Source organism: Rattus norvegicus, chromosome 2 (genome assembly GCF_036323735.1).
Source record: "Rattus norvegicus strain BN/NHsdMcwi chromosome 2, GRCr8, whole genome shotgun sequence".
NCBI lineage: Eukaryota > Metazoa > Chordata > Mammalia > Rodentia > Muridae > Rattus > Rattus norvegicus.
Window position 1 is genome coordinate 126133205 of NC_086020.1, and position 24312 is coordinate 126157516.

A 24312-nucleotide genomic window follows, 5' to 3' on the forward strand; every position below is an offset into this window, starting at 1 on the left:
ATAACTCATGCACATTGTTTAAAACACCAACATGTGGAGGGTGGAAGGGGTCATACCAAAAAATTAGTATTTTTCCTTACTCTCTGAGTACTGGAAGTCTCTACCTTTAACCAAGGCTTGCTTTGAGTTGTCTGAGAGGTAAACATATCTTCTCTGAATTCTTCATGCTCTTCTGCTGTGGTGGATGAAACCTTAGCTCATCCTCTGCCCTCACCCCTCCTCTTGTTTGTAATATAATTGTATCTAGCTCATCCTCTGCCCTCACCCCTCCTCTTGTTTGTAATATAATTGTATCTAGCTCATCCTCTGCCCTCACCCCTCCTCTTGTTTGTAATATAATTGTATCACTATTTTTGGCTCTTCTAATGGTTACTTCTGTAACTCAGAATGATGCCCTTAAATCTCTCTTTTCAGCTGAGTACTGACAGGAGCTCTTGCCCGTCCACTTAGGATGTTGATATACCTCTTCCTTCCTGTGACTTTTTTTTTTCTACCTCCTTCATCTTCTAGCTGCTCTCAGTTGCAATTTTGCTTCCGGAGTGTCAAGGCTGATAATATTTACACTCTGGTCTCTAATATAATAATATTCTCAAAAGTCATTTAACACGAGCTGCTGCAGTGTTGTCTGAGAACCTGGGTCAAGCTGTGAGTCTCTCTCACAGGCAGGAGCCCCTCTGTGAGGACTGGAGCAGTGTTCTGGCCTCTCTCCTGCAGACTGTGGGTCCTCAGAGGTCACTAGCGAAGCTGCTATTGTTCTCTGCAGTATATGTACGTGGTGCAGACTTTTGGGTTAAAGTTGATCACGATCTTTTACTACGTCCTCAACTATCTTGTTCGCTCATGTTTCCCTCCTGATGTTTAGGCCTGACCTTTTATATTTGAAGTCATTTCTGCTGTAAAGGAATGTTGCCTTTTATGATTTCATACCCTCTGCTAACGCTGCGTGTGTTCCCTGGGGGGTACCTTCCCTCACTCACACACTTAGTGTGAACCCCACTTTATATGGTTCTCATCCTAGTTTTTCCCCAGGAAAGTAAAGGCTCAGGTTAATCAGGGACTGATAATGAAAGGTTTAGAATTTGGATATATATGATTTTTTTAAAATCTTTTCCTACCGTAAAATGAAACACTACTATAATATTTAATGTGCTCATTCGTTTTTATAGATTATCTCCTTTAAACTTCAGAGCAGCTTGAATTCAGAGAGGTCAGATAATTCAAGGTGATTGCTAAACAGCTGATAAAACCACCTCACCTTCGTAGACCCTTGGCCGTGGAATGTGAGTTCTGGTCTCCACACTTGCTCCCTACGTGTTTGCCGGTTGAGATATCTCACCAGCCCTATGCCAAACCTTTCTTAGAGAAAGCAGAAGACTACAGTGGGGGATATGCAGTTTTAACCCAGGTATTCTAAGGTATTGCAAGATGTGGCAGAACTATCAAGTACACTTCATACACATGCTCACTTATGGGCTGGTACATGTGTGTGCTCATGCATGCAGAAACGAGAGGGTTCCTTGAATTTCATTGTTAGGAGCAATACCCCTTGGTTTTCTATCCCCCGCCCCCAGAGAGGGTTTCTCTGTGCAGTCCTGGCTATCTTAGAACCCACTCTGTAGACCAGGCTGGCTTCGAACTCAGAGATCCACCTGCTTTTGTCTCCTGAGTGCTGGGATGAAAGTTGTGTGCCACCACTACCTCAGCCCCTCTTGTTACCATTTAGGCAGGGTTTCATATTGCCCTAGTGTTTGCTGATTAGGCTATGCTGGATGGCCAGTGAGACCCAGAGATCTGCCTGCCGTGACCCACCCCCCCACCCCAGCACTGGGGATAAGCACACACTATCATACCCAGCTTTTTATGTGGATGCTGGGGTTTGAACCGAGGTCCTTATAGGTACACAGCCAGCACATCCTACTTCTGTTTTACAATTTACTTCAGGCTGAACATTGACTGGTGGATGCCCTCATCCCATGCCTGAAACTGGAAATGGAGGAAAGAAGAAATAAGGCGTGTTTCTTCTCTCGGGAAGCCCTAACGGTCAAGGAGGCAGCCCAATACACATAGATACAATGTTGCAAACAATAGACCCCTTGCTCTGTGTTTTGGCTCATGCCCACCTCTGCAGCCTTTCAAAACAAGTCTGATGTGTTGGCTGAGCGTGGTGCTGTTCCTTTAGGTTAACTATTGCGTAGACTGTGGTTGCCTTGGTTGATGCTAAAAAGCAAGCTTTGTACCTTAGGTGATACCCAAGATAAAAGTGGGGTGGCCTGTTCCTCCATGCTGGCTTAGGAGCACTCTAGACTCCTCTTTGAAGCAACAAGGAGAAAAGCTTCCCTCACCCCGTTTTAGCTGCCATTTTTCACCTCTGTGACCAGATGCCTGAAGTACAACTTGAAGCAGAGCAGATTCATTTTGCTCACAACTTCAGAGTCATCTGTCCATGTTGTTTTGGCCCTGGGTACTCTGACAGGATGCTGTGAACACAAAGCGTAAAACAGACAGGGAGGGTCCATGTATCAGATACCTCCAAGGACTTCCCTCCCACTAGGTCCTACTTCCTAAAGTTTCTAGAACCTTCCAAAATAGCACCATCAGCTGGGGTTCAGACTTTTGACATACGAACCTATGGGAGACATTTCATATTCAAACCGAAACACATTTTAATCAGTTAATTTTAATTTCCGCTGCGGGAACTAAATATATAAATTATATACCTTTAGATTGCTCCCTTGTGAAAAAAAAATCTATGCTCTGTTAATTAGCATGATAAGTTTTCCAAAGGTGACCAGAAAATTCTTTTAGGTTAGCACTGATTTGACAGAATTTCCTGAATGAATATTCATTTTGAAATGTAAGGTCTGTCTGCTCTTTGATGGACCCTGTGTGAGAATTTTATGTGACTGTACACACATACTTAAGTCTCTGTATGTTTTTATTGTTTATGTGTGTATGTATGTGTGATGTATATGTGTAATGTATGCATCGTGGTGTGTAACATGTATTTCTGGTGTATGTATATGTGATAGTGTGCATTGCCTGTTACCTGTGTGTGGTATATGTGTAAAGTGAGTATAGGTGTATTATATATGTGTGTGTTTTTATGTGTGGTGTGTGTGTTCTATGCCTGTGTGGCGTGTGTATATGTGGTTTGTATTGTATGTGTGGTGTGTGGTGTGTTTTTGTATGTACTATGTGTATATATGGTATGCATGCTGTGTGTACATATGTATGGTAGAATTTTGTGGTGTGTATATGTGTGTGCTGTGTATATATGTGATGAAGTTGTGTGTATGTGTGTGATGGGGTACCCATTAACTTCTAATCATTAGAACAACTCCTTATTCATACATTCATATTCATTATTATTCACTTGGCTCCTCTTCCAGTATGAATAGAAGAAGGAAAACATTTATAGATCACTTAAAACGTTTTACTAGAAGAAAGGGAACAAATTAGCCCACTTGAATCACTAGCTTTGCAGAGGGGAATGAGCAGAAGATATATTTAATCTTTCATCAAAGGCTGTATTTGAAGCTCCTAATATACAGTTGCACTCGGAAGAGCGCTAAATGAGTTATTAGAACATTTACACAGGATCGTCATTGTTTTTATTAGTGGCATTATTCCTTGCTCCTTTGTTAGAGAAACACCCCACAGCGTGTGCAGATCGTGTCTAATTGCAATGCTGCTACATTTCCCCTCAAATGTAGTTGACTTATTTTATAAATATTTCAAGTACGTAATTGCTATTTTGCTTTAATGAAAATCACAAATGTATTTAGATGCCCTAAGGGGTTAGAATCCATCTGCCCTCGTGACACAGTTATAGAAAGTGTAAGGGTTACTACTGACTTCCTCAACTCTGGTTCTGGGGAAGGGTCTTTGCCCTTATGCCCTCCCCTGTCATATTGAAAAGCTGTGGTGTTTGACAGACATGGGCTTCAAGCCCTTTCTCCTTTACTCTTTAGTTCAGTAATCTTGGGCAAGTTCTTTTCTTCTCTGAGCTTCAGGAATGCTTTGTAAAAGTTTAATGAGTAAGATAATAGCACCATGCCAGACTAGTATGAAAATAGATAATATAAAACACTTAACCTGGGGTCAGGCAAGCAGAATGGACTCAACACATTTTAGTTTCTTATGTTATTGTGGGGCTCTGATTGACGGGAAAGGTTATCGTAATGTTCTGTCCTCAGTTGTGAGTATGGGTCTGTCTGCTTCACTCTATGGCTGAGGCAAGATGCCCCCTCAATCAATCTAGTTTGGGTGTGTGTGCAAATAAAACAAAACAAAACACACACACACACCACCACCAGCAGCAGCAGCAGCAGCAGCAGCAGCAGCAGCAGCAGCAGCAGCAGCAGCAGCAACTTTGTCTTTTTCCACATCTACTTTCATCTCTGGGTCCAATGGCCATCATGACAGTGCATGTGGTGATAATATTGAAAGTATCTGGAATTCAGGGAAGTGGAGACCCCATTCTCTAAGGACCAGCTGGCTGTTGGTTCTGGAAACTTTTGCAGTGCAAACTAACTAGAGAACCAAAGAGGCAGGTATTTTTGTTAGACCCCGTTCTGGAGTCATGGTGAGGATATGTTTGGTCCAGGAGGCCACAGTGCAGTCACTCTTACTGGTTGGAAGCAGCTAGCTTTATGCAAAGACTCTAACTCATGGTCAGTGATGGATACTTGCTTCTAGAAGATATCTAAGAACTTTGGGATATAACTCAGTGGCAGAGCCCTTTCTTAGCACAGATTAAGACTCTGGCTTCAATCCCCAGCACTTAAAAGATACCTGGGAAGTTATTCACATACCCTTTGCCCATACAGCTCTTTGCCTGTAGAGTTCCCACTAACACTCCAAATGAATCCAGCTCCTTCAGTAAGTGACATGGACATTCTTTTGAGGGGAAGTTGAGTTGGCATCACCTTAGGTGACTCCTCTTAGGGACAGAGAAGTGACCTTGCATTTGCTACAGGATCTTGAAGATGTGGGCTGTACAGATGCTTGCCCTGACATTGTTACCCAGCAAATGAGATTTTCTCTATTTCTTCCATGATACTTCCTTGTGCTCACCTTAGAGCCCAAATCCTAACTGTCTATCACTCATTTCTGGAGCCTAGGGGAAAGTGAAGGCCAGCCTAGGGTTTTCTGCTGATTCCGAGAGTTCTTAGAGGAGCAGCAATCCATCTTGGGAGCAGTCACCTTTTCTGTAATTCTCATACTACCCAGAGTGACATCTTTACCCCCAAAGAATTGCCCCACACATCAACTTTCAGATGAACCAAAATGTCTTTCATATAGGCTCTTTGTATTTGCTACTTGTAGACAGCTGTGATGCCTATTGCCATGGTGATCAACATCATCATAGATTGCCACCAGGAACCACATATTAAACACGAACCATGAACCACAATGTGTTGTTATTGTTGTTGTTGTTGTTGTGGTGGTGGTGGTGGTGGTGGTGGTGCTGCTGCTGCTGCTGCTTCTTCTTCCTCTTCTTCTTCTTCTTCTTCTTCTTCTTCTTCTTCTTCTTCTTCTTCTTCTTCTTCTTCTTCTTCTTCTTCTTCTTCTAGCTTAGAGATGCAATATAAACAGAAAATTTAAAGGCACTGAACAAGTCTTTGTGCATGGGTGTGTGAATATTCCATGTGCGGACACACACATGTGTGTGTACTCATGTGGAGTTAGTACACAACCTCAGATGTCATTCCTCGTGTGCCATTCATCTTGTTTCTTGAGTTAGGGTCTCTTATTGGCCTGGAACTCATTAAGTAGAGTAGGCTGGCTGGCCAGCATGCTCCAGGGGTCCAGCTGTTCTTACTTCCCAGCACTGGGATTCCGAGATTACAGGTGTGTGCCATCATACATGTTACTTGTTTTTAAAATATAGTTTCTGGGGACTTGAACCTGAGTTCAAGGCTTTTACTCTCTGAGCTTCTACTCACTCTCCAGCTTCTAGTAACCTTTTAAAAATCTCTTTCCTTTTTGATTAATTTTTTTATGGTGTGTGTGTGTGTGTGTGTGTGTGTGTGTGTGTGTGTGTGTGCGCGCGCGCTCACATGCGAGAATTCAAAGGCCAGAATTGGGTGTTGGATCCCCTGAAGCTGGATTTACAGGTGGTTGTGAGACACCTGATGTGGGTTCTGGCAATGGAAGTCTAGCTCTCTTTAAGAAAGAGCAACAAGTGTTCTTAACCACAGAGCCAGCTCTCCAGCCCCTTAATTGATGTTTTATTACTAGAGCCTTGTGCAGAGTCAGCTACCGGGCAGAGGCTCATTCAGTTGTTGAGTGGTGATTTCTGAAAGAGTGTGTTTGACTAGACCACACCAGAGAGAAGGCTCTGGCTGAAGAGCAGCCTTGTCTGCCCCACTGCTTCCTTTCTGTATCAAACCACCTCCATAGAGCTCCCATCCCACACCTGACAGAATTCTGTTCCACTTTGGCCTGAGAGAAAATGCTCTCTTACTGCAAGTATGTACTCCACTCTACCAAGTGGATCACAGACTTTCCCTTCAGGATCTTGGCTTTTATGTTACGTATCACTTGAGACCCAGTCCCCTTTCTTCTGAACCTCCGGCACCAACACACACACCATAAAAAAATTGATCGAAAGGGAAAAAAACTTTTAAAAGGTTACTAGAAGCTGGAGAGTGAGTAGAAGCTCAGAGAGTAAAAGCCTTGAACTCAGGTTCAAGTCCCCAGAAACTGTATTTTAAAAACAAGTAACAGGAGCTTTTGTGTATTCTCTGGTTTGCATCAATTCACTCTGAGGAGGGGAATGAAGAGCAAACACATTTTTCCAGGCTGGTATAAAACAGCCTGGTGACATCTTTGGTTTACAGCTCTGGTAACAAATCCTTATGAGGCTTACAGTTTCCTGCCAGTTGAGTTAAGATCACATCCAAGACAGAGAGCAAAGTTTAAATGACATTCTAGATCATAAAGGTCCTTCCTCAGTTAAGGTTCAATCAGGTAGCTTGTGTGTACCTGTGGGTATCCGTGTGCTGTGTATGTGGGCACATGAGTGCTCCAGTGCAGGGAGGTCAAAGGACAACTTTGAGGGCTGGGTCTTCCCTTTCTAGCTTGTAGTTTCTATGTAGTTCTGGAGATTAAGGTCACCAAGCTTGTGTGGTAAGTGCCTTTAGCTGAAGAGCCATCTTGCTGCCCTGGAACAACCGTTTTAAATATGTTCTTATAAACATTCTCAGGGGTTCCTCATTGGGTTTGTTCTGTCTCTCTGCAACACACAATAAACAGGTGTACTTTCGAGGTCTCTGTTTAGGGGGAGACAATCATTCCATTGATGACCACAAACCACAGGATTTAAAGTCATACAACACAGAGCAATGTGAAGGACACCCCACCACCTTAGATGTGTTTTTCCTATCTCTGTTGGTCTTCTCATTTGTTTGAACTAGGAGGTAGGGCTCCTGCGAATTCCATGGTCCTTTTCAATATCACTATGCTTTGGGTACCTCTGTCAGGCAGAGAGATGCTGTACGCTACGGAACAAAACAACAAAAGGAAAAGACAATGAGGGAATATCCTTGGGTTCCTATCTTCCATTGCCTACCAAAGAGAGCCCTATAATTTCTCCCTCCTCCCACTTTTTTTTTTTTAAAGATTTATTTTATTATATATAAGTACACTGTAGCTGTCTTCAGATACACCAGAAGAGGGCATCGGATCTCTTTACAGATGGTTGTGAGCCACCATGTGGTTGCTGGGAATTGAACTCATGACCTCTGGAAGAACAGTTGGGTGTTCTTAACCACTGAGCCATCTCTCCAGCCCCTCCTCCCACTTCTTTATGAAAAGGAGTCTGGTCTTTAAGGAGGATAGGTAACATGCTGAGAGTAGAGGGAGAAGAAGGAAAGAAAACCGCACAGGCTGGGCACAGGCAAAGAGAGGAGGTCATAGAGGGTGGAAGACAGAGAGAGACATTAAAACATCAGAAGAAAGGAGATGAAAAGAGACAGGAAAAGAGAGAGAGAGAGAGAGAGAGAGAGAGAGAGAGAGAGAGAGAGAGCATGTAGATTGTGCACTTGAATTCCCTTCATGGCCTAGGAATAGCAGGATCGATTATTGAGGAATTTGAGTAGTTTAATTGCACATCCTAAAGGGCACTGGCCAGAAATCGCACCCCACACAGGCGTCTGAGAATTAGGATTTGGTAACACATATCTTGTATAGCCACAAAAACCCACCTGAGAAGGGACTGTGCTTAGCTGATATAGGAAGAGCCTAGGAGATGTGACATGGCTGACATGTAGGCTTTTGATGGTTATACCCACCTCTGGTCCCTGCTTGCTGTATGCCTCCATGAGAAGAGCTTTTAGCTGCATGCTGTCACTGTCTCAGACTATCTGTACCCTGCCTTCTCTGCCACGGTGGACTAAACTGCTCTGAACTCTGAACTGAAGTGCACTTTTATTTCCTTAAGTCATTTCTGTCTGCTAATTTGGCCACTCCTGCACTGGGAGCAGATGACCTGTCTAAGGTGGTTAAACTGCTATGGGGTCCCAGTCACTTGTGCTTGGGTAAACCAAGGTTCAGCCAGTGGAATTCTACTAGTCATGGTGTGTGTGCCAACCTCGGTTTTGCTTGCCTTGAAACATACACAGTACGCATAATCGGTTTGATTATTGCTAGGTGTATTTTTTAGCCCCAAAGCTAGAGCCAGTGCAAGATCACTACAGTAGATTTATAAATATAGAAACATAAGAAGGGCCAGTGAGGTGGCTCATGGAATAAAAATGTTTATCATACTAGCCTGACAACCTGAGTGGGTCCCTCAAACCCATTGTGGAAGGAGAGAATAAATTCTTGCAAGTTGTCCTCTGACCTCCACACATGTTCTCACATGTGCACATCAATGAAATATATAAAAACCTTAAGTTAAAAACAGTAATTCTGGGAAGGGGAGAAACAATTATTTTGGTTCTATTGAAGGAGAACAGGTATGATTTTTTCCTTGTGACCTTGGTTTCTATGTAGCATCACTTGCCTCACATGAGATCACTGCTCAACACTTCTACTTATGGCTATAAGAAGCACTTTCCCATCTTACTGTGGCACATCTGATGACTGCATAATATTACACAAGTGCTTTTTCATCGGACAAGGAGGTGACATACACACGAATTGACTTACCTCATATTCTCAGATTACCCAGGTGAGACTAGAAAACCAGTGGACTGCAAGGTGTCCTTGGAGAGTGGGGGCAGATAGCCTCCTCCCAGAAAGTCTTTTCTTATTGTGTGCCCACCTGAGGAGGCCCATGGCTTCAGACCCTGTGTCTGGAGAGTTCTATAATGCATTCACCATTTGTTTCCTTGTTGGAAGAATTTGCATGAATGAACTATACATTTTTTTAAAAAAGATATTTATTACAACATTGAACTTCCCTGGGATCAAGTTCACCAAAGAATAATTAATATACTTGGTTGGGAAGACATGTGCAGAATCAACTCTTGCCTCAAAGCTACACATCCACATTTTATTAATAATCTGCCTTGAGAAAATGGATATGGACCTCTTAACTACTTTTTCTTCATCAGATGACACCAATCAGGCTTTGCTAGTAAACAGTGCTGATGTTTCCAGAGGACAGGGCTTCCTTACTTAGGAGCAGGTTCCTTAATGGCTCTTGCTATGCCCTAGGCACCCAGTAGCTAGTGGCTTATTCTGTCATCTCTCCTTGCGTAATTGATCCAGAGTAAGTAGTTCTAGTGTGTGAGAACCAGCCTCAAGTTGCTGTGAGACTGAAGAACCAGGCAATCAGATCCAAAGGCACAGTGAGTACAATTTACAGGGGACTTGCAGACAGATGAATGCATGAAGAGCACCCTCCCTGCCCCAGCCCCATCCCCACTGCTGTGCTGTTACCATTCCAACATGATATTAAGAAGAGTTCATTGTGAAGCAGAAGTAGGAGCAGCCTAGTCTCCATCAGCAGGAGGGAGTTTAGTCAAGGACAAAAGTTACTTCATCTGAGTTGAAAGGGATCTGCCTTACCTCAGCTCCTGCCAAAGATGCCAGGCCTGTTTCTTGCCATGATGGCTCAGGGATCTGGTGGTAAAACTCCACACACCACTCTAACAACTTTGTCCTTTCAAAGAGAGTAGAGTAGTTTTCCTCGGGGGCAGTCATGGCCATTATGACTCAGCACAGATGTGTTCAAATGAGGCTGAATGCAGACAGATTATTTTGTAGAGCCCTGCCTCCAGTGAGCTATCTCCCAGGCAACAGCTTTCTGGACAACCCCAAAAGTAGATTTTTATCAAATTTTAGGCAGTAAGTTTTCAAAAGTTTGGTCAGCTTGATGATGCAGTTATTTTCCCCACCCACACATTTCCCCACCTCTACTGTGCTATTTTCTCAGGGATCTGTATTTTAGCCCTGGGTTGGTGAGAGGCTAGACAGCCTTCTTGGGTGTTATATAGCAGCCCTGGGTGTAGTGGGTTAAGCTGATATCTTCCTAGAGGCCGATTCTGTAATGGGATGCTGTCATCTTGCTTGACTCTTACTCCCTTCATTATTCTCAGATCACTGCTTTCCCTATGTATCTCTCATATATTACATCTCAGCTGAAGCCAGATGTTTACTGCAAAACTGACCAGAATGTCCTGTAGGGGTAGTTCTGATGCTAAGGTTCTGTTCCCCAATTGGTTCTTGATCTTTCAGAAAAGAAGCCATGGGCCAATTGCTGTGTGAAAGGGATTGGAGAGACTTCCTGGTCTCTAGAGGCCAGCAGAGAGACTTGAGAAGAGTAGAGGAGAGTTTGCCATGCTTCTGACGAAGAAAAAATGGTCAGCTGTGTGAGATCTTGAATGGGGTGGCCACATATGCCACCCCTACAGGCCGGTAGGGGGTGTTTAGCAGGGACTTGATGTAACTGAGCAACTAAAGTAGAAGGCAGGTGGAGAGGTGCAGAGATAAGAATGTTGATAGGGGCACGCTTCTCAGGGTGGGACATAGTAGTGCCCAGCAATTGTGTCAAAGGGCAAGTACTCAAGATGAGAGAATATCATGATGAGGAGTTCATTTGTTTCCAAATGCCACCACAGTTGCAGACTGCCTGACTCTGGTTTGGGGAACACCAATTTCTTCATGTGGCCCTTTACATGAGCCTCAGATAATTATCCTCCATCTCTTCAAGGACATGGAAGACAGAAAAATGTCTGCCACCTCTTCCTCCTCCTCCTCTTCCTCTTCCTCCTCCTCTTCCTCCTCTTCCTTCTCCTCCTCATCCCCCCCCTCCTCCTCTTTCTCTTCCTCCTCCTCAATAAAGGACACTTTTTCCCTAAAGCTTGTCTCTCCAGTGTTGGTTTTCCCATGTGGAAAGCTTCTAGGTCAAGTGATGGTTCATTTCTCCACTAACCAGTAGTAATTCATTCTTTATATGTGTGTATGTATTATTTTGTGCTCATGAGTGTTTCATCTGCATGTATGTATTTGTATCACATGGATGTAATGCCCATGGAGGCCAGAAGATGGCAAAGGATCCCCTGGAACTGCACTTATAGACAGTTGTGAACCAGCATAGAGATGCTGAGAACCAAACCTATGTTTTCTGGGAGAGCAACTGTGCTGCTAATCTCTGAACCATTGTTACAGCCCAATTTTAAAATCCTTTGTGTGGTGATTGCAATGAGAATATTTGAACTATTGGTCCCTAGATGGGAAGGATTAGAGGGTACGGCCTTGTTTGAGGAGGTGTGTCACTAGGAGTTTTCAAAAGCCCATGCCAGCCAGGCCCATTCTCTATATACCCACCTCCACACACACCTTCAATTTGCAAACAGAATGTGAGCTCTCAGCTATTGCCCCCAGCACCATGGCCTACTGCCTTGCTCCCCTCTACGATGCTGTGGACTCACCCTCTGTTATTTTGTCTTTTTTTTTTTTTTTTTTTTGAGCTGAGGACCAAACCCAGGGCCTTGTGCTTGCTAGGCAAGCGCTCTACCACTAAGCTAAATCCCCAACCCCTGGACTCACCCTCTGAAACTATAAGCAAGCCCCAACTAAATGCTTTATTTTATAAGTTGCTTTGGTCATGGTGTCTCTTCACAGCAACGGAACAGTAAGACAACCTGTGAGAGTTAATAGAAATGATTTGCCTGGCACATGTTAAGTATTCAGTTAACATTCCCTGTCATTATAATTTAATCCTGGTAGATCTGGTAGTGAGTTTCTCTGGAGGACCACAGATGCAGATGCAGTACCTGACAAAGCAGATACACAGCTAAACTGTTCCCCCACAGTTTTTAATGTTTTAGTTGCTTTTAATGACTTAAATAAGCAGTGGAGTGATGGACATTTCTGAGGACAAAGTCCACTACTACATGGAGTATTTGGGGAGAAACATAGCAGTCTCTCCTTTCCATGCTTATCCCTCAACTTTCCCCCCCCCCCCGAGGTGGGGGGCTCACACTTTGGAAGTAAGCCCAGGCAAGGGCTCTGACACTGGCCACACCCAAGTCATAGAGTCACCTACTTCCTCTTAAAGGAATGTTTCAGTGGTAGAAGCTGGCTTTGGTCTGATCCAATCAGCTGCTTAGGAGTGGTTTTATAATTGTAATTTTTTAAAGGATATTTAGAGTGAGTTTCACTGGGGCAGTGTGTTAAGAAAGGCTTAAAGGAGATAAGGCAGTGTAGCTCTGTAGCTGCATTAGAGCTGTTCCAGGCACAAAGGAATATAAATGTAAACGTCCCCTGGATGGGAAGCTAGTAGTCATGTTTGGAGTGTAACTGGAGTAAGAGGAAGAATGATAAGCAAAGAAGACGGTGAGAGATCAAGTCTTTAGCTCTGGTTGGATCTTCTGGCCACTGTCAGAGAGTTTTCTTATTCTGAGTAAAATGGAGAACCAAAGAGGGTTTGTAGTAGAGAGTGGGGGTGGATTTAGATTTTTGTCAGGATTCCTCTGGCTTTTGAGTACGGGTGAGCTCACGGGAGTAGATGGTATTATTGCTTCTCTTTTCATTCCTTTCACTGTGAAGACGACATCATGGCATCATGATTATTTGGAGGCCCTTGTAGAGGCACAGGTTCAAGTAGAAGGTACAAGCTGCTGGGGCAAAAGCTGAGTTTAATTCAAGAGAGACCATTAGCCTGGGGGGGGGAAATTGATTCTGTTGTCAAAATTAATAAGTTTATTGCATTTGTAAGTAGAAATGATGAAGATAGCAGAAGCCAAGCATCTCATTGCTGGAGACAAGAGTTCATAAATGCAGAAGGGGTGGTGGTACCAGAGGTTTGAGCTTGAATACATGGTGTCTGTCTGTCTGTCTATCAATCAATCATATACTGTCACCTTTCTAATTGTAAATGTATGAGTATATGTATTTATGTACTATAGAATGTATACCATGATATAAGATAAACATAACTTAGTTTTGTCTCCTGAGAGGCTTCGCAGTAGTAATATCCTTTTAACACTCAGACAGTGCTTTCTAAGTACCGTCCTAACTGAAAGAAACAAAGGTTTGTTGAAGAAATAACTAATTACTACTTCCAGTTAAGAGCTGGAAAGTGCAAGGTAAATCTGGAACCTTATGCTGGAAAAATAATAAAATACCCAGTGACTGTTGGGAAAATTTTAGAAGGGTGTTGGGCAGAACTACTTTTGCTTAAAAGTGTTAATGATGTGCTGCGATTCACTGGATAGAGGTGAAGTCTGAGTGTCTGTGTTGATACAGTTGAAGGAGTGAATGAGCAAGTGGAAGCAAATGATTTATTTTATAAAATTAAAGTCTGTTTTATGATTTTATATGTATGAATGTTGCCTTCATGCTTGTCTGTGTACCATGTGCATGACTAATGCCCATGGAGGTCAGAAGAGGGCATAGGATTCCTTGGAATTGTAGACACAGGGGTTGAGTCACCACGTGGGTACGAGGAATCAAACCTGGACCTTCTGGAAGAGCAGCCAGTGCTCTTAACCACTGAGACATCTTTCCATCAGGATTTATTTCTGTATTATAGAAAATCAGCTAGTAAATGTAGACGGAATGATGAAAATAGAGAATTCAATAACCATTTGGCAATCTCTGTAGGCTAAAGTTGTTAATGGTACTTAGGCTGATGGATCGTATTCCATGAGGAATAGGATTCTTTCTTTTACACACTCTAGGAAGGACAGAACTTCAGCGGTGAAACCTGGCAGAGGTCATAGCCAGGCGGTCACGATGGGACCATGTGGCAATGCACATCTTCTGCTGATCTGTCCCGAAAGAGACCAGCATTGTTCCCATGGAACATTTGCCATGGATGTGCTTCCGTTTCTGCTTAGGAGGATGCACCAGAAGTCCTAAGTGAAGAGCTTACACTTGGTGGGGTGTCAGTCTTGGGAATGTCAACTACATAAACATGGGACAAGCTTGTGGAGCTATTTCAGATAGAAGAGACGTGATAGCTCAATGTTACATGTGTTCCTCAGAGAATCCTGAGCCCCAGACAAACCAGACACATTTGAGGGATTAGTGAAATTTGAATCGGAGGGTGGTGTGTCAATACTGATTTCATGATTTAAAGACTGTGTGCTGGTTTTATATGTGTATTTTGAAAAGTACATATTGGATTCTGGAAGCTGATAAGACTTAAGTTCAGAACACATGGTTAAAATTATTTTAAAATATTTTTCTTTGTAAAAGAAGTCTATTAAATGTGACAGATAGATGATGATGGCCTTGGGCAGGAAGGTGACACTGAACTGGTAGGAAATGGTGAGATTCTGGGTGTATTTTGGAAATAGAATCAGATGAGATTTCTTGATGAACTGGATATAAATACAAAGTAGAATTCGCTGCAATCATGAGTCCAAGGTTTTGGGTCTGAACACCTAGAATTTTAAGTGAAGGCTTGGTTACCCCAGTGAATGTTTGTTCTTCTTAGGGACTGTCAGCTTCATGAAAGATGGGATAAGACTGGAGCTATTTCAGATAGAAGATCCTACCATCTATTATGTAAACCATGACTGGGGCAGGCTGGTGGGAAAATGAAGAGGTTTTCGTTAGAGTTGAGTTGGAGATGTTCCAATGAGGGCATCAGGTCCTTTGCTGCCAGAAGGGGAAGCAGAGGAAGGTGGCTGGGCTGCAGGGTCACGCGTGGGACCCATTAGCAAGCAGAGGGCATTTAAGTTGTGAAGGCGAGCTCACTGAGGGAGGGAGTGGGTTTGATAGATCAGACTGATTTCAGGACTTCCTAGTTGGAAGTGCCTCCCACAAGTCGCCAAAATCTATCCAACTCTGCAAAAACCCATGGCTATTTCCCAAAGTTCCTTGTCCTCAAAGTAGTAAAAGTCAGACGTATGAAAAGAGGGTCTCATCGGTGAGAACACGCTAAGCATTGCTTCCATGTCCCTGTTACATCTGTGTCAGGCAGGAGTGGTTTACATGGATTATCGTAGGAGGCTTTATCTCGACCTCAGGAGGGAAAATATCAGTTCTATTTTTCTTATGAAGAAACTGAGACTTAGGATTAAGTTAATTTGTTCTGGGTCTGAGAGCTGTGAAGTGATGAGGCTGGAGTTCATTCTTCTGTGATTTGCCTACAGTATTCTGACCTCTAGTTCCATGGCCACAGTGTCCCACCTTCAGTACCGGAGAAAGATTAAACAGTTTCTCATCTAGAGCCCTCTCGACTGGTTAGAACGAATGGCAGGACAATGTATTTCCCCACAGAATCCTCCTTGCTACCACCACATAAATAACTGAAGATTTTACTAATGAATAGAAAAGTCGATTCCATAAACTAGCTGTTCTTTACTTTCTTGGGTGCCAACCCCCTGAGAGAGGTCCTAGAAATGTTGGTGGGTGGGGAAAAAAGGGATATATGAAGAATATATTAGGATCCTCAAACTCTGGGTTCTGATTATAACCATCCCATGAATATCCCCCTCTCTTTCTGTATGTACATGGGTTCTGGCACATGGGTACATGTAGAGGTTAGAGCATGGCCTTGTGAATCAGTCCTTCCTTTCTATCTTACTTGAGGCAGAACCTGTTGCTTGCCATTGTGTGACATACATGAGGCTCTCTGGCTCATGAGCTTCTAGGGTTAGGGGGAAGGGAATGATTCCATGAAATAATTTTCCTGTCTCTGCCTCCCATCTTGCCCAAGGAGAGCACTTAGACAGCCTTGGGACTTGAACCCAGGTACTTATTTTTCCCTGGCAAGCACTTTACCCATCGAGCCATCTCCCCAGCCCTGAAACTCTGTGTTTTTAGGAACTTTCCTAAAATGTCTTTCTTTTGGCTTACTTTTATAAGCTACTGAACCACATCACTGGTGTGAACAGTTTCATAGCTTACATATTTCTTTTTGTAATCAGTTTAGTCGATCTTGTAACTATAAAGAGTGAAATGGTAAATCCCCAGCTCCCATTCTGAGTCAGAATTTATGACGAGAACAACGTGCCTGTGCCCAAACAGAACCATGCATGTATGGTAATACGGCACTTGAAATTTATATACTTCCTTTTATCCAAGGAACAGAAAGTGTCTCTATAAAATGGATTAAGAGCCAACTGTCTACAGCAGGCTGTGAGAACAGTTCAAAATAGGACTGCTAAGGGAATCATTTAATTTCTGCAAGGCCAGGGTTCATGCTATGTAACCATGGATCCAGTTTTACAGACGTGAATGGAGACCACTGACATTTTCAAGGGTTTTGCATCTAACAGTGACTTGACCACTAGCTGTGTAGTTGGAGGTACTCCTTCATTATTGCTGCTTGACACTGAATGGCACGCAAGAGCAGGCCGTGGCATTAGTAAGCAGATTGGCCACAGACTGCATTCCAGCCGTTCGTGACCCCTGACTCACCGGTGGGCTCATTTTAGTAAGCACAACTCTTCATAATTCTCTTTGTCAGTTTTAATGGCTCCAGCCTTGAGGTGGGGAGATGGCTCAGTCAGTAAACTGCCTAGTGTGCAAGCATGAGGACCTGAGTTAGATCCTGGGTGGAAAAGTTGTTCTGTGTCTGTAATCAGCACTGAGGAGGTAGAGACAGCGAGGTCCCTGACCCATCAGCCCAACCTACGTGATGAGTTCCAGACCAGAATAAGAGACCCAGTCTCCAAACCATGGTAGACAGCCCCTGAGAAGTGCACATGCATGTGTATGTATAAACACATACACATGAACATGCATGATTTTGCACAGGCAGGGTGACAAGAGAGAGAGGTCCAACAAGACAGGGGCCACAGTCTCTTGTTACTTGACCACAGAAATAAAATGCAGACCCCTTTGCATTGTTCTGCTAGTTGGAAGCATGCCAGTGCTTTGTACTGAAGGGCAGAGGATTCCATAGGGTGTGCAAGCCTGCAGGTGAAACTCCCTGTGGGCCATTTGTATTCTCTCCATACTTAGCTGGTTTTATCCTGTTAATAACCGTTTGATGTAGTATTTTTACCGACATTGAAGTACATTCAATTGTAAGTGGTTCATTCATGTTCTTACTCATGAAATGTGTAATGATAAGCCTTTAGGTATGCTGTAAGATTTTACTTGTTTATTTGGGAAAAAATGTCTCACTGTATTACCTTGTCTGCCCTCAAACTTGTGATTTTCCTGCCTCAGCCTCCCTGGTGAGGATTACCTAGGATCACAGGTGTTTGCCACCATGCTTGGCTGCAAGTTTTTATTCTTGGTAGACGATGAGTGTGTACAACTATCCTAGCAGTTTTTAAATGATTGTGTAGGTATAAAATTTTGCAGCCTATTTTAATAAACGTTCAACCTCTTGTTTAGCCCACCCCTCACAAGAGGTAGTGGAAATGAAAAGTTATTAGGACACAGGGGAAGTAGACCTGATTAGACATAGTTCTTTGGGGGTGAGTCCAATCTTCATTGTCAGGATATTAGCAGTTCAGTCCCATAGCAAACACCAAATACGAACCAACAGCTGAAGTCCAGTCCTCTCGGCAGGCAGACACCACACACAAGTCACCAGCAGCAGTTCAATCCCAAAGAAACAACAAGTTTTGCAACCAGCCTGAGGCTGCTGAGGGGGCCAGAAGCCACAGGAACCTCACGAGATAAAAAAAATGGTTATTTTATTTATTTACATTTCAAATGTCCCCACACCCTGGCCTCCCCTCTGCAAATCCCCCATTCCTTTCCCTATCCCCCTGCCTTTATGAGGGTGCTCCCCCAACTTCAAACTCACCGCTCTAGCAACCCCCTATGCTGGGGCATTAAGCCTCCACAGGACCAAGGAACTCCCCTCCCATTGCTGATAAGGCCATCCTCTGCTACATATGTAGCTGGAGCCATGAACCCATCCCTGTGTACTCTTTGGTTGGGGATTTAGTCCCTGGGAACTCTAGGGGGTTCTGGTTAGTTGCTATTGTTCTTCCTATGGGGTTGCAATCCCCTTTAGCTCCTTCAGTCCTTCCCCTAACTTTCATTGTGTTCCCTGGGCTCAGTCTGGTGGTTGGTGGTGAGTATTTGCATCTGTATTAGTCAGATACTAGCAGAGGCTCTCAGAGGATAGCTAAACCAGGCTCCTCTCTGAAAGCACGTCTTGGTATTAGCAATAATGTTAGGGTTTGGTGTCTGCAAATGGGATGGGTCACAAGGTGGGGTGGTCTCTAGATGGACTTTCCTTCCATCTCTGCTCCATTTTTTTGTCCCTGCGTTCCCTTTAGACAGAAACAATTCTGGGTTAAAAATTTTGAGATGGGTCAGTGGCCCCCATCCCTCAACTGGGGTCTGTGCCTATCTAATGGAGGTGGTCTTTACAGGTTCTCACCACCCCACCCCGTTTGTTGGATATTTAAGCTAATACACATAGTATGTACACACGGATAAGTAGATATTAGCCCAAAAGCTCGGAATACCATGATATAACTCACAGATCATATAAAGCTTAACAAGAAGGAAGACCAAAGTGTGGATGCTTCAGTCCTACTTAGAAGGGGGAAAAATCATAGGAAGTAGAAGGAAGGAGGCAGGAACCTGGGAGGGAGGGAGGAGGGGGAGGGATAAAAAGGAGGAAGGACGGTATGGGAAGAGATAAGAGAGAAGTTCAGAAGGTCAGGAAAATGAATAGAAATATATAGCAGTAGGGGGTAGGGAACAGGGCTGGTGGGGGGAACTACTGGAAAGTTCCCAATGCCAGGGAAGCAAGAGGTTCCCAGGACCCAATGGGGATAACATTAGCTGAAATTTACAAGAAGTTCTTTTGTTAGTTTGTCTCTGGCGTCACCACAAGAAGAGCTCAGCAACTCAATGTAAGATGTATCAATCAATACTTGAGCATCATCAGCAAAGAATATCGAGGTGGAGCAAAGCAAACCAATGCTCTTGCTCCCACTTTCTGTGGGGTTATATTTATATTCCCCAATCGCATGTCCTTTCACATGTCTGCCATAGCAAAACACCTCTTTACCTATGTCTGCTTCAGGAAAACATTCTTCCACATGACTCCTTCAGGAAATCATCCTTTCACCCATGTGCCCCAGCAAAACATCATTCAGCATAACTGACTTTCCAAAGAAACCAGAAGTTTCCACTTCATCCTTGAGAAAAAGGGATATTCATAGATTTTTTTATAGTATTCCAACAGTACATATTCTAAGATATTGTGCTGGCTTCCCCACCCCCACCCCAGACAGGGTTTCTCTGTGTAGCCCTGGTTATCTGGAACTTACTCACTAGACCAAGCTGGCTCCAACTCAGAGATCCACCTGCCTGGACCTTCTGAGTGCTGGGACCAACGGTGAGCGGCTTTGTGGTGGCTAGTTTTATGTCAGCTTAACACAAAGTATTTGAGAGGAAGGAACCTCAATTGAGAAAATGCTTCCAGACGATTAAGCTCTGGGTAAGCTTATAGGATATTTTCTTAATTTGTGATCAATGGAGAGGACCCAGCCCATTTTGGGTAATACTGGTGGTCCTGGGTTCTATAAGAAAGCAGGCTGAGCAAGCCAGAGGGATCAAGCCAGTAAGCAACATTCCTTCGTGGCCTCTGCATCAGCTCCTGCCTCTAGGTTCCTGCCTTGTTTCAATTCCTGTCCTGATTTCCTTCAATAATAAACCCTTTCCTCCCGAAGTTATTTTTGGTCACAGCATTTATCACAACAATAATAACCCGAACTAGGGCATAAATCTTTTATATATTATGTGCATGTAAGAATTCTCATAAGAATAATTAATTGACCTATTTTTATTTTCAATGCTACACCTGGAGACACTTCTAGGTTTTTAAAAAAGTAAATGTTTTAGGAATTCTTTGAGACTTTTGTGTTATGTTTTGATCTTCCAGATCTACCTCTGCCTCCATAGCTCCTAACTTTGAGTCCTTGTCTTCCTGAAAGGTTTAGTAAGTCATTGACCTTAGTGTGTGCTGTCCATCCATTTCTGGGTTTTAAGAGACTGGGATCCGGTCATTTCTGCTTCAGAGATGAAGAACACTGGTTAAGAATGGTTCACTCCAGGAACCAAAAACAGACAGTTTCCTTCAGTCCAATTTATAGCTTAGTCTTTGTGTATGGATTATATGAAACTGTTGACTTGTAATTTGAGTCAGACCCATATGAGCCACACATCAGGTCCCTGACACAGGTGTTAGCGAGGCTTGTCAGTCCACTGCTGTGGAGGGCATGCACAAAATTTACAAACACCATCCATGTTTTCTGAAGTGGGATGTGTCCTATCCTCTGCTCCCCACTTGGAACTAAATAAACAGACTTGTTCTTAATAGTCAGTCCTCCATATCCACAGCTTCTGCATCCGAGGGAGCAACTAGGTGGAGGAGGAGAGAGAGGAGGAGGGGGAAGAAAAAGAGGAGGAGAGAAAGGAGATGGAGGAGGAGAGTAGATGCTTAGCACGTACAGTATCCCCCTAGTGATTTGCCCAGCATTTACATTGTATTATAAGGAACCAAGAGAACGCATATAGGAAATTGCGTGTCACTTATACACAAATATTGTATTTCATATAATGGATTTGAGCTTCGATGGGGTTTAGTAGGTGCTGTTGTGCTGGAACCTATCCCCCTGGGATCCTGAGTGATGTGTTATGTGTCTGTGTGTGTGTTTGTGTGTGTGTGTGTGTGTGTGTGTGTGTGTGTGTGTGTTGACATTAAGCATAGGCCTTTGCTTATGGGCTGCATCACAGAGCTATGCCCCAACTCCATTCTGAGATATGCCCCCCACCCCCCAGACTTGAAACTCAGGAAACTCATATGAATGCCTTTTTATTTTTTACTTTTGTTTTTTGTTTCGCATGTATATATGTGTTGTTTGAATGCTTGTGTGTATGAATGTTCACATCTGTGTGCATGTGAATGTAAGGTTTGAAAGTTGATACCAGGTGTCTTCCTGACTGTTTCTACTGTGTTCACTGAAGCAGGGTCCTTGATGGGCCCAGAACTCATCAATACTGCCTATCGTAGCTCCTTACCATGTTCTGGAGATCCTGTCTCTGCCTCCTGAATGCTAGGATTAAAGGTGGCTATTTTACCTGTCTGACTTTTATGTGGGTTCTGGGGATCCAAACCCTTGTCCTCACAAATGCACATTAAGTAGTTTGTCTGCCGAATCACCTTCTCAGTCCCTAAAGCCAGTGTTTCTTCATTAACTGAAAGGCTCTCTTATCTCCTGGGTTGGATGCATTCTGGTCCCAGGGCTGTGGCCATCTCTTTTCTATACATTTCCTGAGGCCAAAAGGAAAGTCAAGTCTGGCTTAATAAAGGCACAGCAGGAGTCTACAGCATCAGCGAGTGCCCACTGATGCCCATAGGGCAACTTGGAGCAAAGCTACTCCAATTGGAAGACCTTCTGCAGGTAGCTATTTTTGGACAACAATCTAAGATGTGTCAAAGTAGAAACAGAAATAACTGGAGGCAGGAACCATGGCTTGCTGCCTTGAAGTCATGTGTATGCTGTGGTTGATTTCAGCTTTTTGTGATACGGTCAAAAGATCTCTAGGATTTAATGCCTCTTTCTGCACAATCTCTCTCCCCTGGGGTCGGGGGAACTGGGCCAAAACATTCTATGGAACCAGAGCTCTGAGCAGCAGCCTCTATAGCAACGGAGCAGGTAGGAAACAGCTGCGGTGGTTTCTGTCCAATTTTCCTTCCAAATAATCCAGATATCCAAGAGATAAGAAAACACAAATACCAAAAATCTCACTAGAATTCTGGATTAACAACAGCTCTCTGTCTTGTCTCCATTTTGATACACCAGCTGATAATTGGGCTATAGCTGAGTCTAAAAATAACACACAGTATATTAAAATAATATTCCTAGGCTACATTTCCAAAGTGGTATTCGGGGACTTCTGTGCATTAATCCTGTAACAATAACAGGATTTGTGCTTTCACCTCCCCTGGCGTAGCTTTGAAAATCTAGCCCAAAGCAGCTAACGTTGCTGTTTAAATCGTCCTTTCACATCTGCAGGGAAATGTGGAGATTAAAAAAAAATATGACAAGCCAACAGCTCAAATGACCTATACTTGGGAGAATCAGAGAAACAACCTATTTCCTCTTAGGAACTGGGCCGATCAATATAAATATTTCAAAAGGACCATCATGCAATAAAGGCCCTGAAATTTGTATCCTACTTCAGAACACCCTAGATATTTCCAATGTGGACACATTCAGTTTTCCACTGGGGAGTGTTTTGATGTCTGAGCTGGGCTGCTCTCGAGTGTGTGTGAATGAGTATGTGAGCCTCTGTGTTTACCTGTGCTAGTGTGGGTGTATACTTATTTGTGAGTGTGTATCTGTGTGTGTATTAAAGAAAGAGAGGATATGTGTGCATGTGTGTGTGTTTGTATGTGGGTGTATATATAAATTTGAATGTCTATGTGAGCATATACATGGAGTGTGAGCATATACATACATACATACATACATACATACATATATATTCACACTCCCCTCGTGTAGCTACACACACACACACACACACACACACACATATTTGTGTCTATGAGCCTATGTGTATCTGTGTCTCTATGTATCTGTATGAGAATATGATTAAGTCTATGGGTGTGTATATGCCAATATGTGGATATAAGATTGTGATTGTGTGTATATGTTTGAGTTCGTGTGTGTGAGTATATATATATATATATATATATATATATATATATATATGAGAGTATGAGTATGTTGGTGTGTGTGTGTGTGTGTGTGTGTGTGTGTGTGTGTGTAAGAATGGGAAAGAAGGCTGCCATTATTGTATATGTTGAAACTCAGGTGCATCTCAGAGATTAGGTGCTACTGCTCATGTTAGCTAAGAAACATCATATCCTAAAATTTGCACACCACTCTAAATGAAAGCTCTAAACAGCACTAGATTGAAGTGACAGGAATTTCTCAGCAATACCATTAATTGCAATGCTCTAGTGGAGAAGCGCTTTTGTGCAGCTACGGTTTGTGGTGGGCTGGATTTAGTCATCTAGGTACCCCTCAGGCTGGCACTGCTTTCGGCCTGCCATGCCTTTGAAATTCTAAAAGGGAAAAGAAGGCCAACATGCCGAGCAATTATTTCAGAACAGATTGCCTGGTAACATTTCATAGTATCACTGAAATCCATCCTTTCTGGGGCAGAGTCCTGCTTTGGCCATGAACATCCAAGAGATGGCAGCACCCCTGTTCTGATGGCTGGCTGCGTCCCTCCAGACAGCACACCGCAGAGGTCTTGTCATTGCGTCACCTGAAAGCCAGTTTACAGGGTGGAGGTGGGGGAGGCATAGCACTCTCAGCTCTCGGTTCTTCTGGAGAGTTCTGGAAACAGGCTCATGGAATGTTTGAACGTATTTGAAAAGGGTTTTCTTTTCTCCCCTTGAAATCTCCTGCTTTGTGCTGTATCTTTCTGAGACCACGCAGGTGTTCCCCGTATCTCTCCCAGAGGGAAGAAGGAAGATCTGCAGTTGCCAGGGATCCCCCGAGCCTTATTTCCAATTCCTTCTACTTGTTTTTTGTTTTTTTAAATAAACACAGGGAGGTGGGAATTGCATTATTAGCAATTGCGTTTTGAACATGTATGTGTTTCAAGGCACTTACCTCAGCATCAAGAATGTGACACAGCCTCCATCAGGACAGCTTTTTTTCTTCCCCAGCGACTCTCTCAGCAGCCCTTCTCCCAATCTCCTGCTAAAAATATTCTGCAGAACAAATAGATGTTGAGACAGCGTCAAACCCTGCAGGAATGAGTGACAGTGTAACCTGCCATGCTAAGTATCGGATGCCTGACATGAAAAGCATTTGCTGACGTATACGAGGGAGTGTCGAGGCTGTGCAGACAGGCCAGCGTCTAGGTCTCTGGAACCCACCCTTCTTCATGTATGCT

At 43.4% G+C, this 24312-nt stretch overlaps 1 protein-coding gene and 1 long non-coding RNA gene across 3 annotated transcripts; both read right to left on the bottom strand.

Annotated features, from left to right (window-relative positions):
- Nucleotides 1-4016: 4016 nt before the first annotated feature.
- On the bottom strand, nucleotides 4017-10255 carry LOC120100809 (histone H3.v1-like). 2 transcript variants are annotated; one of them, XM_039103632.2, is made up of 2 exons: nucleotides 10021-10255; nucleotides 4017-5576 (listed from the first exon to the last, which is right to left on the bottom strand). In XM_039103632.2, the coding sequence occupies exons 1-2, from the start codon at nucleotides 10159-10161 to the stop codon at nucleotides 5424-5426; spliced, it is 294 nt and encodes a 97-aa protein (XP_038959560.1). In that variant the 5' UTR covers nucleotides 10162-10255; the 3' UTR covers nucleotides 4017-5423. The 2 variants fall into 2 exon arrangements, 1 of the variants encoding a protein (XP_038959560.1); XR_005500904.2 differs by lacking the exon at nucleotides 4017-5576 and adding an exon at nucleotides 7187-7505.
- A 7456-nt stretch (nucleotides 10256-17711) lies between these two features.
- On the bottom strand, nucleotides 17712-24225 carry LOC120100577 (uncharacterized). The gene is made up of 3 exons (XR_005500404.2): nucleotides 24027-24225; nucleotides 19400-19529; nucleotides 17712-18036 (listed from the first exon to the last, which is right to left on the bottom strand). It is a non-coding gene; the product is annotated as an uncharacterized LOC120100577 (long non-coding RNA).
- Nucleotides 24226-24312: the final 87 nt, after the last annotated feature.